The 18,040-nt window shown below is 43.5% G+C and overlaps 3 protein-coding genes across 4 annotated transcripts in view; all 3 read right to left on the bottom strand.

Annotated features, from left to right (window-relative positions):
- PHAX (phosphorylated adaptor for RNA export) overlaps positions 1 to 18,040 on the bottom strand; it is a 294,590-nt gene that overhangs the window by 127,483 nt on the left and 149,067 nt on the right. The window lies entirely within an intron of this gene.
- MEGF10 (multiple EGF like domains 10) overlaps positions 1 to 18,040 on the bottom strand; it is a 186,336-nt gene that overhangs the window by 88,469 nt on the left and 79,827 nt on the right. The window lies entirely within an intron of this gene.
- Positions 6,611 to 14,664, bottom strand: CZH5orf63 (chromosome Z C5orf63 homolog). The gene is made up of 4 exons (XM_069880328.1): positions 14,556 to 14,664; positions 11,658 to 11,778; positions 8,629 to 8,685; positions 6,611 to 7,854 (listed from the first exon to the last, which is right to left on the bottom strand). Exons 2-4 carry the CDS (start codon positions 11,775 to 11,777, stop codon positions 7,675 to 7,677), a joined length of 357 nt encoding a protein of 118 aa, XP_069736429.1. The 5' UTR covers position 11,778; positions 14,556 to 14,664; the 3' UTR covers positions 6,611 to 7,674.

Genomic DNA, 18,040 nt, shown 5'->3' with positions numbered 1-18,040 from the left:
GTCCAAACACGGGGACCTACAGCAACAGGCACTGTACAAACACAAGAGTGTGATTAAAATCCTTGTCCTGAATTGTTTAGAGTGTGCAGGTTGACTCTGATAAGAGAAGAGCGGGGAAAGGGAAAACAAAATAGCAGAATGATGATGCTGTAAAATATACTTGTTCTACAACCTACATTTAAGAAGGCTAGCAAAGAAAGAAAGAAAGAGTGTGAGATAAATACCAGCAAAATGGAAAAACAGAAAAGTACAACAGTTCAGGGCAGAAAAAAACATGAAGACAAGGAAGCATGGAATTATTTTGAAGTGCCAAGCCTGGGAATATAGACATACTCCAGGTCAGAACACGCCTTAGACAGATTTAACACGTGGTTTTGTTACAATTAAGTGCTGAGTGAATATTATTTTGAGTTGGGTTTTTTTTTGTCTTTAAATGCTGTTCCTCAGATTTTTTGATGGAATTAAATAAGCCTTGGTGAAAAACTATTTTGCGTGAATGAGTCTCATGTCAGAAAATTTCAACATGAATTCCACCCACAGAACACACCCTTATATTGGGAAATAGATACTGAGGCATTTTGTCTTGAGTCTTAATCTGAATCTAAGCATTTAGTTTCTGGGAGCCATGAATCTGTGAGAACCTCTGAGCTTCCAGTGTCCCATGGGAGAAGAAGCTCTGCCAGGAGAGGACACAAAGGGTACTCGAAAAACCAAGGATGTCAGGCTGAGACAGATTTGTGTTGGGATTAATTCTGAACTCAAGCACAATATTTGGAAACTAAATATTATTTAACCTTAGAAATACTAAAATAAAATGTTCTGATGCTTCCAAGGGGACTTTTTAAAAAAAAATTTTTCCCCTGAAGCATTTAATTTTAGGCTGGAAGCAAGTACAAACACATACGAATTTTTAACATAAGAATCTCCATTTCAAGAGTCTGCCCAGGAGGGCTGTGGCAGAGTTATGCTAGTCTTTAGGAAGAAATAGCTGCTCCATCTCTCCTTCCCTCTTCATCCGTCAAAATCCCAACAAAACTACAACAACTACAAAACTACAACAGGTCAGCCAGAATTTCTTATTAGATTGCCCTTGGCCACCCTAGGCCATTCAGCTGAATTAAGGAAAAGGGACTGCTGGCAGGGTTATAAATAGGCATGTATTTAAGAGCATTGTTGGCTTTTCTGCTGCAGTGGAAAATAAAAAAGAAGTTGGATCGGCATCAGTCTTGAATTGAAAGTTCATCAATATTTCTGAGACAGAAAATATAATTGGAATTAATTATTAATTCTGGTCTACAGTGCCTTGCACAAAGCTTAACTGAGAGCAGAGAGATGCTAGCTCTTTTCCCCTCCCTGCTGTTCTATATTCATGTCAAACAGATTTGGTAATCAGAAGACAGATATAAGACACTGTGCTGTGGGGAAGAGGTGTGTCATAGTAAAAGAAGTGAGGAATAACTATAGCACAGCACTGAGAGGACTGACACAGTGAGGATGACAAATGGACAAGGTGAGAATTCCTTGATAAGCAGTTTACTTTGTATTATCACTTTGGTGATATTCAGTACTTCGATTTTATGACAAGCCTTCCTGCACAGTGTCATTAATACTTTTCCTCCCTTTTACACTGTAGCTCAAAGCAGCAGCAATATTTCTTCCCACCAGCTTCCAGAAGGAAAAAAAACCATCCCCTTAGCATCAGAAATGTGCTGTGTCTACCTTTGAAATGCTCTAACCTACTTTTCCTCAGTCTATATCTATGTTCTAATTTAAATGAAGGACGCCCACAATGGACCTTCTGGGCTTGCTCTAGCTAGATGGAGTCATCTTTAGGGTAGTAAGTCATTCAATCAAGGACAGTCTGTGAATAAATCCATTCAGAAGGTTGGCAAAAACAACCCCTCTATCAGGGCATGTAGAGAAAAAACTAATCAAATGTTTGGGTTGAGAGGGCCCTAATTCCAACCCACCCCCCTGCCATGGGCAGGGACACCTCCCACCAGCCCAGGCTGCCCAAAGCCCCATCCAGCCTGGCCCTGAACACCTGAAGGGATGGGGCAGCCACAGCTTCCCTGGGCAACCTGTGCCAGTGCCTCACCACCCTCATGGTGGAGAAATTCCTCCTTATGTCTAGTCTAAACCTGCCCCTCTCCAATTTAAAGTCATTCCCCCTCTTCCTATCACTACAAACCTTTGTAAAATGTCCCTTACCATCTTTCTTGTAACCCCTTCAGGTACTGGAAGGTCACTATAAGGTCTCCCTAGAGCCTTCTTTTCTCCAGGCTGAACAAGCCCAACTCTCTCAGCCTGTCCTCGTATGGGAGATGCTCCAGCCCTCTGATCATCATTTCATATGCTGTTGAAGATTAAAGAGGTAACAGCAGCTATATATTACAGCCCTCTGGCAGAGTCCTGCCAAACAAATACCACTGCCTTGTCGGGGGCAGCCCAGAATGCATGAGAAACAGGAGAAGAAAACATGGAAAATAAAAAAAAATCAAGGAGACAATTTTTTTGCTTGCTTGGTTGCTCTTCCCCATGGTCATGAGTCAGAAATGAGAGGTTTTGCGTTTATCTCCACGGACATTGGATGAGCTATAAATAACCTTGCCAAACCCAGACATTTCTAATAGATATTTTCTGCTCTCACTGACTGCAAGACTTTGAAATGGCTAGATTACTCTGTATAGAGCTGAGACATCACTCAGCATACTACCAGCATGTGCTATCAAGAGCCTGCATCTAAAGATGAGTCCAACACAAAGTTAACATGAAGTTTAAAAATATGCTGACATAAAAAGTGAAACTTCCTTGACAGATGTGGGAATTATTGCTGAGCAGTTTCATAATCTCTCATAGCCGCAAAGAGTCATGAACTTTGGCTATTAACAGGGAAAGGAGAAAAAAAAAGGCAAAAAAGGCATGAAAAACTCTAAGGCTGAGTCTCAGAAATGTCCAGGGTTTGTCACAACCTCCACAACAGAAAGATATTGTGTTTCTTGTCTTTTATTTTCCTTTTGTGGCAGTCTAATTTTACCTCTATCATTAGGAAAAAATCAACAATTCCAATAATTAAAATGTCCAGGTCAAAATGACTACTCTAGGCTAAGACTTTTTCAGCCAAAATTGAGATTTCTTCAGACTTTATGGCAGGGGGAATAGCAATTAATCTCCGTATACACAACGTACTCTCAGAACCTGGAATTTTCATTTGTGAATACACTTAACTTCACCTACCCAGACCCTCAGCTGTCCTTCCAAAACACAAACCAAAGAAACAACATAAGAAAAGCCATGACCAGAAGCCACCAACACCTGAGTGACCCACGCTACCATGCCTTGTCTTCCTTCCTTCCTCCTCTTCCTCCTCCTCCTGGTCACGGGAAGACGATGTGTCTCCCCCCCCGCTTTCTGCAGCCACTGCTTTCCCTCTTGTGGCATTCTTCCTGCAGAAGGGCTGTGGGGCGGCAATGGAGGTGACCAGGTCCAGGAGCACAGCTGTCCCCGAGGGCTGATGCTGCCAATCCCACGGCCCCCAACCCCCGCCTGCCGCACCACCCGTGTGGACCCAAATGTTTTGAGACCAGACAAGTACAACATGGAAAACGATTCATCAGAATCTTGTCACAATGAAGTTAAACCTCACCATAGCCATCTCTAGTTTGGGAGAAACAAGCTTTTCTGAAGCACGTTTGCAACTATGATGCTTGTGTTGTCAGTGAATCATAGAATCACAGAAACATAGAATAGTTTGGTTTGGAAGGGACCTTAAATATCACCCAGTTTCAACCCCCTTGCCATGGGCAGGGACACCTCCCACCAGACCAGGCTGCCCAAGGTCCCATCCAACCTGGCCTGGAACACCTGCAGGGATGGGGCGGCCACATCCTCTCTGGGCAACGTGTGCCAGTGTCTCACCACTGTCATGGTGAAGTAATTCTTCTTTATGCCTAAATCCTTATGTCTAAATCTGCCCCTCTCCTGTTTATAATCCATTCTCCTTTGTCCTATAACTACAAGCATTTATGAACAGTCCCTCCCCAGCTTTCTTGTAGCCCTTTCAGGTACTGGAATGTTGCTATAAGGTCTCCTCAGAGCCTTGTCTTGTCTTCTTCAGACCGAACAAGCCCAACTCTCTCAGCCTGTTCTCGTAGGGGAGGTGCTCCAGCCCTCTGATGGTCTTTGTAGCCCTCCTCTGGACACCTTCCAACAGTTCCATATCCTTCTTATGCTGAGGATTTCAGAACTGGACACAGTACTCCAGATGAGGTCTCACAAGAGAGGAAGAGAGGGGCAGAATCACCTCCCTCAACATCCTGGCCAGGCTTCTTTTGATGCAGCTCAAGATACGTTTGGCCTTCTGGGCTGCGAGCACACATTGCTAGCTCATATGAAGCTTCTCATCGATCAGCACCCTGAAGTCCTTCTCTGCAGGGCAGTTCTCAATCACATCATCAAACATCCAAGTGCTGAAATGTGGTTAAAACTATACCCAATATGACCGCTCTGTTCCTAAGATAGCAATGAATAACCTAAAGGAAACCTGAAGGATAATATTTCTGTTGGTTTAATTACAGTTCTTCATTTCATGTCCTTCCTCAAGTAAAGACCACCCTCCGGCCATCATTCCTAACAGTGAAACTAGTGAAGACCTGTCTGTCCCACTGGTAACCTCAGCCTTAGTCCTTGAATATTTCCTTCAGAGATCTCGTATGTGTGTTTAATTTGTATAATTGTAGACAGCCTGATCTAGCGGGACATGTTCCTGATCGTGGCAGAGGAGTTGGAACTAAATAATCTTTATGGTCTTTTTCAACCCAAACTATTCTAGGAGTCTATAATTCAACCTTGCTCTCTTTGTACAAAAATAAATGAACACAGGTCAAAGTCAGTATCTATTTTGCTATGTTTTTGCAGAACTGCCAAGTTCTCTTGATACAACTGAACATTAAAACACTAAAATATACTTACATTTTGCTAGAAACCTAATAGGTTTGCTAGAACCTAATCATGTAAGTGTTTTGCCTTTAGACTGCTTTCCCGTCAGTGAAGCAAAAAAAACCCAACCCACCTGTGTTTGCACCTGGCTGTGTGTTTTTCTCAGTGACACAGGCGGTCTTCCAGGTAAAAACAGAAGCTGCAAACAGGTACTACCTCTGTATTGAACTAAAAGCAGAAGGCCCAGCACTGGTTCCTGGAGTCATTTGGCAGACAGCAGGTGAGTTAAAGTATACAGAAATGTTCACTGGAGTAGGAACATTAATAAAGTCACTAGGGATTTAGCCTCGCAAACAGGTTGCAGTGACAACCCTTACCAACATGGAGACCTTCTTGCAATGGATGCCTCATCCCTTAGAGTAATACCTTAAATATGCATCTAGAGCTGAAAAAAACACCCAAGAACAACCAAAAAAACCAGCCGGATCATTTTGTTGAACACATACCTGGGTTAAACATTTCTGGAAAATCATCAGAGAGGAAGGGGAAAAAGGAAGAAAGAGTACTGGGCTCACACAAGATTACGTGGTCCAAAACTCATTTCTTTAGGAGACAGGCTTGAAATGGATGGCATACGGCAAGGCCCCGAGTTAAAGCTGACAAGTGTTACGTGTCTTCAACACAATTTTATCTAGGTGCATTCCAGTAATGTATGTCACAAGTTGTTCTTTCATCTTCACCCCAGAAGCAGTGGGTGTAGTTGTGTATCATTGTAGTTAAGATTTGTGCTTATGTATTACTGGAGGGGATTTATTTTGTATTCTGTGCACAGAGATCAACTGTATATACTCCAGAAGGCAACACCAAGGAAAAATGCCAAAGATCTGGAGTGCCCTCAGTCCCTGCAGTGCATTCCACAGACAAGACAGACAGTGAGAATATTTGTCTCTTGGAGGAACTTTTTTTACCCTCTGGATATTCTGGGCACATGTCACGTATTACCTGAAGATAAATAAAGACAAAGAACTATAATTTTATCTGAAATGTTATGAGAGGCAAGAGTAGAGTGCAGAAGGTGTTTTTGTTATTCTTACTATGCCTTTTGCTACAGCAGCACAAGTTAGTATTCATTTACAGTTCCCTAATTGCTGAAACTTTCCTACTCGGTGTATCTCACAGTTTCGGTCTTGGTCTGCAAGAATTCAGATTTGGGTATCAAAGGCCCAGCAGCTTCACAGGAATGTGATGGAGCATTGTGATGATTGTTCTATAGATACTACTCCTGCTTCAGTGAGAGTGTGCTGTCTTTAATCTAGTGTCCTTTTCTCTTACAGTAAATGCCCTTTTCATTTTAAATAAGCACTTAGGATGGACTCCTAGAATTCTTCAAGGAAGTCTCTTACAGACCTACAGCCTACCCCTACCTACAATCTGGAAACACTGTGGTAGTTTGACTGTGGCTAGACACCAGTTGCCCACTACAGCCACTCTATCACTCCCCTCCTCAGCTTGGGCAGGGGAGAGAAAATGTAATGAAGGACACATGGGTTCAGATAAGGACAGGGAGAGATCATTCACCAACCATTGTCACAGGCAAAACAGACTCAACTTGGGGAAACTACTTTTAGTAATTACTGATCAAATGAGAGTATAATGATAAATAAAACCAAATTTTAATAACATCTTCCCTCCACCCTTCCCTTCTTCTCAGTCTTAACTTTACTCCCAATTATCTCTGCCTACCCCCTCCAGCAGCACAAGGGGAAGGGGAATGGAGGTTGTCATCAGTTCATTACATGTTGTTTCCTCAGGGGCAGGACTCCTCACATTCTTCCCCTGCTCCAGTGTGGGCTTCCTCCCATGGGAAAGATCTTCTCCACCACGAATGCCTCCATGCACTACAGTTCTTCACAGACTGTCCCAGCGTGGGTCCCTTCCATGGAGTGCAGTCCTTCAGGACTGGACTGCTCCAATGTGGGTCCCCCACAAGGCTGCAAGTCCTGCCAGCAAAGTTGCTCCAGCATGGGCCCCTCTCTCCCGGCACCTTCTCCAGCACAGGCTTGCCATAGGGTCACAGCCTCGCTCAGACACATCTACCCTCTCTGGTGTGAGGGCCTCCACAGACTGCATGTGGATATCTGCTCCGCCATTAATCTCCATGAGCTGCAGAGGGACAGCCTGCTTCACCATGGTCTTCACCACAGGCTTTCTGCTCCAGCACCTGAAGCACCCCTCCTTCTTTACTGACCTTGGTGTCTGCAGACTTGTTTCTCTCACGTATTCTCACTCCCCTCTCCAGCTGCAATTGCCCAGGTAATATTCTTCAATATTCAGTATGTTTTCAGAGAGGCGATGCCACCACTGCTGAATGCTTCAGCCTGGGCCAGTGGCAGGTCCTGCTTGCAGCCAGCTGGCATTGGCTCTATTAGCCATAGTGGACGCTTCCAGCAGCTTCTCACAGAAGCTGCCCCTGTAGCTCCCAGGCTACCAAAACCTTGCCATACAAACACGTAATCTGCTGTTATGGAGCCGCATTTACTTTGCCAGTGAAAAGCCAGTCTAAGACAGCAGCAAACTATGGTACAGAAAAGGTTGCTACTGGTGCATCTGGGCTTGATGATCAAAACTGGTACCATACGTTCTAAGAAACCTGAGGCCACATAATGAATACTGCCTTTTCACACAATTTATGTTGCACACTCCTTTCAGAACCACACCGACGCAGCTGAATTTTCTTCACTGGCTTTCATCATTTTTCAACTCCAGCTTCATAAGCTGGTCCTCAAACTTTTGAACATCTACTCGATGCTTCATTAGGAACTTCCCATTTAAATGAAAAACAGGTATGTCATACTTGTATTTATCGTACCACACTGAGTTCTCTGAAAGGGTAATATCCACCTCCTGCAAAATAAACTGTGACAGAAAAGGAATATGTTAGGACCTACTGGACACTGGCAAATAATACCTGCTTGTCTTTTGATCAATGTATTTTTCAGAAATGCAAAGCTGTTTTCTTGGTGCTTTTGGATTTATTCTTCCATGTTTTAGACAACTTCCCATTCTGTGGATTCAAAATATATGTAGCCACAATCCTTGTCTCTGTGTCTACAAAGGACTCTCTCCCTAGTCCAGGATGATATTCTTCATCCTCTCTGCAGAACCACTGTCCTGTGAGCACCAGCCACAAGTATGTAGCTGGCAACACAACAGCTGCCTTTTAGACCGTGGAGTGCAAAACCTCTTAATGCTTCTATTAACAGTTTCTTCCTTCTAGAAAGAGATTAAAACTCATTTGAAGAATGTGAAAAACTGCAATCACAAATAGTTCAAATATTTGAAGCCCCACTTACTAACATCCTTCCCAAATGATATCATTACTTGCCTCATAAAAGCTGCAAACTCCTCTATCAGAGGAGACAATAGTGTTTACAAAAGCAGGGGGTTTAAAAACTATTGCAACAAAGTATTTGTTATTTTAGTTTGCCAATACATGTTTGAATAGCATTGTCAGAAAATGCTTTTGGATAATGAGGTTTATGGAAATTGGTGCTGAAATTGTCTTGAAGAGGTCATCCATGAAAGAATAACACATACAAATAAATCCAAGCAATTTTCTTTTACAAAGGAAGAATCCTGATTAACAGTTCTTTCTATATAGAAAATGTACGTAATACTGCAATACATTACCCTCCTCTTATATGGCTTGAGCACTTCCTTTGCTTCATCACACAGAGGGCACGGTTTCTAGAAGAAAATATTCAGAACAATTTAAAGCATACAGTAAACTACACATCCCCTCTTCTGGTCAGCAGCGACGAATACAAAAAGCATTGCCATCACCAGCTGAAAAAAACTGTGTGTACCACTCTCGATAAAAAAATTCTCTTTATAGAAGGGGAATGAGGAAGTCATGAGTAATTTCTAATATGTTTCAGTTTAAGTCACTTGGGTCAGTTAAAATAGCAAAAGATGACTTAACGTAACCTGGCTGACTTTGCCTGAAAGGAATTAAGTACGATCCTCCAACCTGCAAAGCCAGGACAGTAACATCCAACAGGGAGAACTGGCACACAGCTGCAGTGCTTCAATGTGTGATAGGGTCAAAGAAAACCACTCATTTTTTGAAAATTCCCTAGTCCTCCACTACAGTTATATAGCTGACATGCACTATTACCATTAGAGCAGTGCGTACCTGAACACGACTCATATAAAGGCATGTTGCTTCAGCATTTGTAATGACGGAACTTCACCTATAACTGACATAGCAGAGTATACAACTGTGAAGATGATGGTTCTGTTCCCCTGCCATGAAACGCCTCTCACGGCTGGAAAAGACCTCCTCCTCTCCCTTCCACTTTAAAAATCCCTAGGGCTTGTTTAAATATGGAAATAATCTGAAACAGTAACTTACTCTTTCCTGCATGTGAATTAATTTGGATTAAATACTCCTTGAATTCAGATATAATCTAAATTGTCCTTCCCACACAGACAAATCCTAATGCTCTGAAAACCTATGCAAGATGCCAAAGACCAACAGTGCTGCACTCTTGCTAGCTCTTGTCACTTTTGGATGGCCTGATATATCAGATACTGGTGACTGAAAGAAACATTCCAGAATCCTGCACATCAGTTTTGCAAGAGGTCAGCCTTCTTGCAGTTCAAGTAAGACGTACTCAGTTCCCCATGGCCTGTGGAGAGCTCTATGATGTTTTCTGGGTTCTCAGCCTCACAAGCCAGAAGACAGGGAGCAGGAGTAGAATAAAGCTCCCATGATCCATGAGGAAATGTTTAGAGACCTCCTTGGCCAATCAGACATTCATAAGTCTATGGGGCCAGATGGGATACACCCAAGGGTATTAAGGAAGCTGACAGAAGTACTTGCCAAACCCCTTTCCATCATCTACCAGCAGTCCTGGCTGACTGGGGAAGTTCCACCTGACTGGAGGCTGGCTGATGTTACAACCATTTAGAAGAGGGCTGGAAGGAGGATCCAGGAAACTACAGGCCAGTCAATTAAACCTGGGTGCTGGGGAAGTGCTTTGCATTTCTAGTTGTTCTACTCTTGAAGGCTACATAAACCTTACGCCATCCTATCTAAAAGTGCAGAAGACCTGTGCAGACAACACTGGCTCTTGATGACAATTCATGGAATGAATTCTGCACAACAGTGCAGTTCACAATGACTTGATGATTTTAGAAGTCTTTTTCACCCTTAATGATTCTGTGATGGTTCTGTGATTCCTGTTCATCACAACTAAACACGCACGCTTGTGCTCCCTAAATATGCTTAAGAATCCTGTCTGCTCAAGTCACAGACAAACCTTTGCCTGCATTTAATTACTGCTAGAGTTACACAGACAATAAAGCAAAGAGAGTGTAAGCACAATCTACTTTTTCTTCATGAGCTAGCAACACTAACTGGATATATTTTCAGTCTCATAGTGTTGGAATGAAACATCAGTGCTTTGAAAAGCCTGCTTTGGCTGTTGATTCTTGTCTTGGGCAGATTGTGAATTAAAATCTCACCTTTGCTCTCCATTTCCACAGCGGAACGCTTCCAGCAAGAGAACAATTTTCAACTAGTAAATGAGCTCTAGTGTCACTGAGACACAACTATCTTGAAATGTTACACTGCTGGTTGTAGCTACTTGCTTGCTACAATGAGACTGTGATGTAAAGGGTGACATAAAAGATACCCTCAAAGTAAAACGCCCAACACTACACAGATCTGAAGGGACAAAAAGCGTTGGCCAAGCCATGTCATCTGGCATTCATGGATATCAAAGCTGACAAATTTCATTGATAATATAGACAGTGAGTTTGCATGCACCCTCAGCAAGTTTGCAGATGACACCAAGCTGAGTGGTGCGGTTGTCATGCCAGAAGGATGGGATGTTATCCAGAGGCACCCAGACAAGCTAGAGAAGTGGGCCTGTGTGAATCTCATGAGGTTCAACAAGCCCAAGTGCAAGGTCCTACCCCTGGGTTGGGGCAATCCATGGTTTCAATACAGGCTGGGGAACGATGTGATTGAAAGCAGCCATGCTGAGAAAGACTTGGGGGTGCTCACTGATAAAGATGTTCGATATAAGCTGTCAATATGTGCTTGCAGCCCAGAAGGCCAATCATATTCTGGGCTGCATCAATAGAAGCATGACCAGCAGGTCAAGGGAAGTGATTCTCCTGCTCTACTCCTCTCAGGAGATCCCTACTGGAGTACCGTGTCCAGAGGAGGGCCACAAAGACAATCAGGTGCTGGAGCACCTCTCCTGTGAGGCCAGGCTGAGAGAGTGGGGTTGTTCAGTCTGGAGAAGAGAAGGCTCCAAGGGGACCTTATAGGGATCTTTCAGTACCTGAAGGGGGTGTAAAAGAAAGCTGGGGAGGGTCTTTTTACAAGGGCATGTAGGGATAGAATGAGGGGGAATGGCTTCAAAGTGGAAAGAATTAGACTAGACATTACGCAGAAATTCTTCAAGATGAGGGCGGTGAGACACTGGCCCAGGTTGCCCAGGGAAGCTGTGGCTGCCCCATCCCTGAAGGGGGCAAGGCCAGGTTGGATGGGGCCTTGGGCAGCCTGATCTGGTGGGAGGTGTCCCTGCCCAGAGCAGGGGGGTTGGAACTAGATGATTTTTAAGGCCCCTTCCAATCCAAACCATTCCATGATTCTATCATAAATACCTAGTCTTGCCTAGCTTTATTCAACAAACAACTTTTACCTTCGTGAATAAAGTCAACACTGGCTTATTTGCACTGGCTGAACAGAGTTGTCTCCCCACCAGACTGGACGAATATCTTGCTAGTTGCAGTGTTCTGCTTAGAAAACTAAGCATAGTCATCCTGTTAAGGTAAAAGTAAAATGCTTAGTTGTTTTGTGGCAAGTCATAAGCACATGAAATTTCATGTTAGGATAAATGTGATACTTCAATTGCAGTTTTAAAATGCACACAATGAAATAATTTCCCAGGACTTTTATGTTCACAGTATTAACATATTAATCAGAAAAATGGTTTATTATGCAGCAGGCCACAAACATCGCACAGCTGAAAAAATGTAGTTCCCATTTAAAAGAAAACCTGTGTGTTCTTGCTGAAATGCCTGTTTTACATTTCCTAACACAAATGCTGACATAAATGCATTACACTGTTTCAACTGCATAAATGCCAGTAGGAATTACATGATATTAACAAAATGCAAAGTGCTGTGCTCTGAATCTCAGTAATCTGCTGCAGTACCTGACATATTCTACTTATTCCATCAGAAATTGAATCTGTACCTAACCAGAATATTAATATGTTTTCTGCAGTGAATAAAAAGCTGCAGCCAAGAAGGTTTAACTTGGTGATAATAAAAGCATGTACGTTGCTCTCAGTCCTTACTAAAACAGTCAATTAATTTATGAAAGATGTTGATAGTTTTGTGATTCCTTTGGGACAGTTTAAGCAAATTTATGAAGTGTGCCATATTGGAGTCTCACCTATTCATAATAATACTAATAACAACAGTACATCCTCCAAATTTGGGTCTTTATGGGACCTTTACAAGGCATTTTAGGACTGAAAAGTGAAAAACAGAAGTAAAAGGGAGTCGGCATGGAGACTACTGGCAGGCGTGACACTTCATATCAGAATTTACATTGGGAAAATCAGGTCCCTTTGAATAGAAGCAATTTTGCTTTATGTAAGTTTCTGTTTGGGCATGACTTACCTGTAGTTCTACTGACTACAGCTAACCACAATTACACAATGTAACTGCACAAGTTTAAATGGCCTAAGTGTGAGCAGGATTACATTGCAACTGGTAAGCATATTCTAGGATATTCAGTAACTGAACAGAGGAATTCACTGTATCTCTCAGTACTAAGACTACGTGGGTTTGTTTTAAGAGAGACAGTTCAGCCAGCATGACCGTTAAGGAAGAACAAAACATTGCAGAGGACTCAAAACTTAAGGCTACCTAACTGCTGTGTTTCTAAGCAACGACCATAAGAAAAATCAAATGGGTGAAAAGACACAGCTCCATTAGTCTTACTGCACTGACAGACACCTTTTTTCCAGGGGTCTCTGGTAAGAGTAGCTTGCCATGTTTCCAGAATAAGTTTCATCAGACCAAATAAAAAGAAAATGTATTACCCTTTGAAATCCATAGCCTGAGCTGCCAAATTCTAGATGCCAGGAAAGAATCAATTTTTCTTCTTTGACCATGTAAAAATAAAAGTTGCCCAAAATAGAGTATTTTGCAATGAACAGGCTTTGTGTTTACTGTTAGTGTGGGACAGAAAAAGTTCTCTATATAACTGGCAGTGACACCAATAAGACTGCTGTCACTGCAGAGCTGCTGGTGACTGGCACAGCACTCATTGCCATTGGCCATAGTCATTGGCAGCTACAACATTTTTTTTTTTCGCTTGGCCTGTTGGAAATCTGTATGTCTGGGATTTTACATAATACAAAAATAAGCCTGGAAACTTCTGGAAAAAAATGCAAATCTGGATGACAGTAAATATGCTCAGTCATTCTTAGAAATTTTTACGTTCACAGTAAATAAATGCCCAGAATGGACTTGGTTTTGGCATTAAAAAATGCAGCATGTTCACCTGCTCATATGCAAGATAAAAACGCCAGTACAATCATTTGCATTTTAGCAAACTTTTAAATGAATGCTTTTGTTGCCAGCCTAGCAAGCCAAATTTTGTCCCCGCAAAACAAGGAAAATTCTCCAAATTGTTCTGTGAAGAGCAGAATGAATAAAGCCTAGATTTCCATGTATATTATTCCCCCATATATTCAAAATGCCTGTGGTTCTACCTCTTTATACTCTCTTTTCTTGCCCCCTCCTCCCGGTAAATTTGAATACGGCAGACATCTCCTACCAAAACATCAACTGAAGGGGAATGCATAAGACCATATCATAGAATCATACAATGTTTTGGGTTGGAAGGGACCATAAAGATCATCCAGTTCCAAGCCCCAAGCCGTGGGCAGGTACACCTCCTACTGGATCAAGCTGCCCAAGGCCCCATCCAAACTGGCCTGGAACACTACCAGGTATGGGGCAGCCACATCTTCCCTGGGCAACCTGTGTCAGTGCCTTACCACTCTCATGGTGAAGAAATTCCTCCTTATGTCTAGTCTAAGCCTGCCCCTCTCCACTTTATACCTGTTGCCCCTCATGCTATCACTCCAAGCCTTTGTAAACAGTCCCTCCCCAGCTTCCTTGTAGCCACTTTCAGGTACTGGGAGGTCGCTATAAGGTCTCCTTGTAGCCTTCTCTTCCCCAGGCTGAACAAACCCAACTCTCTCAGCCTGTCCTCGAATGGGAGGTGCTCCAGTCTTCTGAGCACCCTTTTAGCCCTCCTCTGGACCTGCTCTAACAGCTCCATATCCTTCTAATGTTTAATCAATGATGCTTATAAGCCTCATCTTAGCAAAGCAAAACTGGACTAATTTCCTGCTAATAGAATTTCCACCACCTAATAAATCCTCACCTGGTGGAAAAACAAAATGTGACATTAAAAACCAGCTATCTATGAGACGAGAAAATTGCCTGTACAACGTTTACCTTAGCATCGATGAGGAAGAGACAAGCACAGGTGATTTCCTGCTCCGACAATTTACCTTCTAGTGATGCTATATCTTCTTACAGAATCCCAGCTTCAAGCCACCGCAACGCTGTTGCTCTGAGGTTCTGAGCGTTTTACATGCGCATGTCTGATGTATTTTCTTAATCAATAACGCCTACTACAGGCACAGAAAGTCAAAGCCCGTGAAACAGAAAAGTGAGACCCAGAGCGGCGACCCGCACCGACCCCTGCACACTCCCACCTCGCCGCGACTGCCCGTCGCCTCCTCCGCGCCCTTCCCGGTCGAGGGACAAGGACGCGCGGCCTCACCTGACCGACCGTAGAGAAGGTAGCACCACCCCCGCCGCGGCGCCTGCCCACTTCCGCCCGCCCACTTCCGCTCTCCACGAAACGCACTTCCGCCCCGCCTCTCAGTGGCCACGCCCCTTTTGACACGCCCCTCCTATAGCCCCGCCCACCCAATGCTGCCGCGCCCCAACACCCCTCGTGTAGCCACGCCCACCAGGTAGCCCCGCCCTCCTCTTGCCCCGCCCACCAGTTAGCCCCACCGCTGCACCCCACCCTCTAGCCCCGCCCCACCTAGCCCCGCCCCACCTAGCCCCGCCCACGAGCGACTTAGCCCCGCCCCCTCCTGTCTTTCTGCAAGGCTGCAGCCGCGCCTCCTCGTTATCTGGCTTAGACTCATAGAATCACCAGGTTGGAAAAGACCTCTTGCATCCTGCTGCTCCAGCTCCCCGCTCTCTGTTGGGTGTCAAAAAACACTACCACCTCCTCCTTCATTGCTAGAGCGTATCATTAAAGCAGTGAAGGAAGAAATTATTTGTTAGAAGTTGCTAACCTATATTGTATTTGAATATTGTGTATAGATTTTTGGAATTTTAATGCTAAAATGTAGGATTAGGTTGAATAATAACTTTTATCAAGCCTGTGCCTGGATACTTATGCTTAACTAAGGACTTTCAACAAAGCTGCAGTTAAGAAAGAGTGGGGAAGAATGTGACTGTATCTAGTTAAGCCAGATAACAAGGACTAGTGCAATGATAAGACTAGACATAAGGAGGAATTTCTTCCCTATGAGAGTGGTGAGACACTGGCACAGGTTGCCCAGGGAAGCTGTGGCTGCCCCATCCCTGGAGGTGTTCAAGGCCAGGTTGGATGGGGCCTTGGGCAGCCTGGTCTAGTGGGAAGTGTCCCTGCCCACTGCTCGGGGGGTGGACCTAAATGATCTTTAAGGTTCCTTCCAAACCAAAGCATTCTATGATTTTATGATTCTATGATTCTATGATTCTATGATTCTATAAGATAAAGGAGAAGCAGCTGGGACCAGACACAACCTTGAAGAGAGGCCCAAAGAGCCTAAGATCATGCGCAAGAAGGAGAGTTAAAAAGTTCAGCTGTGAGGAAGACCTATGGCCTTCATCCAGAGACCCCTGAAGAAGACTTCCAGAGGGCAGAGCGCATGTGCCAAGGGGAGAAAACTTACATAAATAAATGCTGGGAACTGATTATAACAGACACACCTGTTCCAGGAAAAGTGATGAATAGGTATGCTTTGACTGTATACAGCCTTATGAATTTTGCTGAAAGTGGCATGCACATCAGGTGGAGCGATCCCCTGCATGCCTGGCATTGCATTAGAGAATATCTTACTTAATAATCAAATTGGCATTGATTATTGAGTTTGGCTTTTCATGGCATCAGGGGGAGGGTTCACAATAATGAAATGACATAGGAATTGTAAAATAAAGGTGTGGGGAATATACACTTAGGCAGCATAGGTAGAAAGGCAGAAATTCCCCATAAGCCAATGCCCAATCCTGCACCTAGAAAGGCAGAAATGATACAATGCTTTTTTAATTTTAACTTTTTAAATCTAATGCAGGCAGCAAATAAAGTCATGATTGAGCATTACAGACATTCATTCTAAACACGATACTCTTACTATTTTCATTAGCAACTTGAAGCATTACATGGTAAATATGCTAAGCAAATTAGTGGATGTTTTGAAGCTGGGATCAAACAGGAATATTTTGGAGTGTAGGAATATCTCCAAATTAAATTTAAAATAGACTGAAATAAACATAATGGGATTCAATAAAAGCAGGAAAGAAATTGATTTAAAGAAGTTATCAAGCTGACAGTCCCAGGAAGAACTCTTTCCCTGCTGAAATGAATTGCCACCTTCTTGTCTAAAACTGAGAGCTTTTTGTCCCTTCCATTTTCACAGATATTTGGCCATGAGACAGGGCCCCTGTGTAAATAAATGTGTAGCGTGCCCTTCTTCTTTTCTCTTGATGCTCCATTTAACTACTGTGCAGTGTTTTGGCTGTCAGGTGTGATTGCTTTCCTTTCTCCAGAAAAGCATTTTAAATTAAAACCAGCAAGCCTTCACCGCGGGGAAATGGAAGTTGTAGGCTCCCATTCTTTTGGTTGCTGTACCTCTGTCAGGATTTTGGTTGTGCTTTGAGAGTGGGAGAGCACATCTCTTAAATAAGTGCAGACATGCTTCTGCACTTTTGGGCTAAAAAGGGCTCGTGATTAATTTCTGTTCCAAATGGCCTTCAGTTAGGTTTTTCTCCAGATTTATTTTTTATTTCCCAGGTGCTCTGACAATATTTAGTTTCATATTTTTGTATCTCGAATATATCGCAGTATGTTTTCCATTATGGTTTCTTTTATTTGAACTTGTAATAAATACTATATTTAAAATGCAGCATAACACTATTAAAAGTATTGTCCGTTCCTCTCTTCAATTGATAGGTAGTAAAAAAGCCCAAACAGAATAGAATAGTTCCAGTTAATCTTCATCAAGCCCAATGTCCCCCTGTTGCTATTAATGTAGCACCAAAGTCCATTCTTGTTGTCTGACAGCACTGGCCAGTTTCAACTCTAGTTGAGCTTTGGCTTTTTGTGCCATTGGGACCTAGATCTTCCTTTAGGGCTTGGCAGCAGCTCTTGGTGCCAAACCCAGCAGCTGCCTTCTGTCTCTCCACTCTTCTTGCACGGCTGACTGGGCTGCAGAAGGAGTCATGAAGCAGTGTGTGAGAGGAGGGAGAGGGTTCCTGGGGAACATGGGGAAGATGTGCTTCTGTCTCTGTGGGTTTCAGTCACAGCTGAGAGGAACTGTGCTGCGGGAAGTCCTGCAGAGAGCATGTGATGGGGAGGTGAGGTGGTGATGAGGGGCACTGGGTAACTGATGGCATCCATCTGCCAAAGGGGTCCTTTCAAAGCAGAGGAGAAAAGCACCAAGTGTGAATTTGGAAGAGGGGGAAGAAAGCAAGCTTATGCTCAAGAAGGACCAGACAACAGGAGTCATTTGCCCTCAGATCAGTGCAGAAAGGCCCTTTAGGTTCATAGGGCCAGGCTCCATGGAACTCAAGACAGGGGGAAGGACCTTTGCAGTAGCACAGGACCAGGCTCCGTGGCACCTTGCTAAACGGCAAGGGGTCTTGCAAGAGCAAGGGACCAAGACTGACAGTGCTGTGCTCTGGAGAGAGATGCGCTCAGAAAGCACGTGTC

This window comes from Phaenicophaeus curvirostris, chromosome Z (assembly GCF_032191515.1).
Source record: "Phaenicophaeus curvirostris isolate KB17595 chromosome Z, BPBGC_Pcur_1.0, whole genome shotgun sequence".
Classification (NCBI taxonomy): domain Eukaryota; kingdom Metazoa; phylum Chordata; class Aves; order Cuculiformes; family Cuculidae; genus Phaenicophaeus; species Phaenicophaeus curvirostris.
The sequence above is the reverse complement of the archived record's forward strand: the minus strand, read 5'-3'. Positions and strand labels throughout refer to the sequence as shown.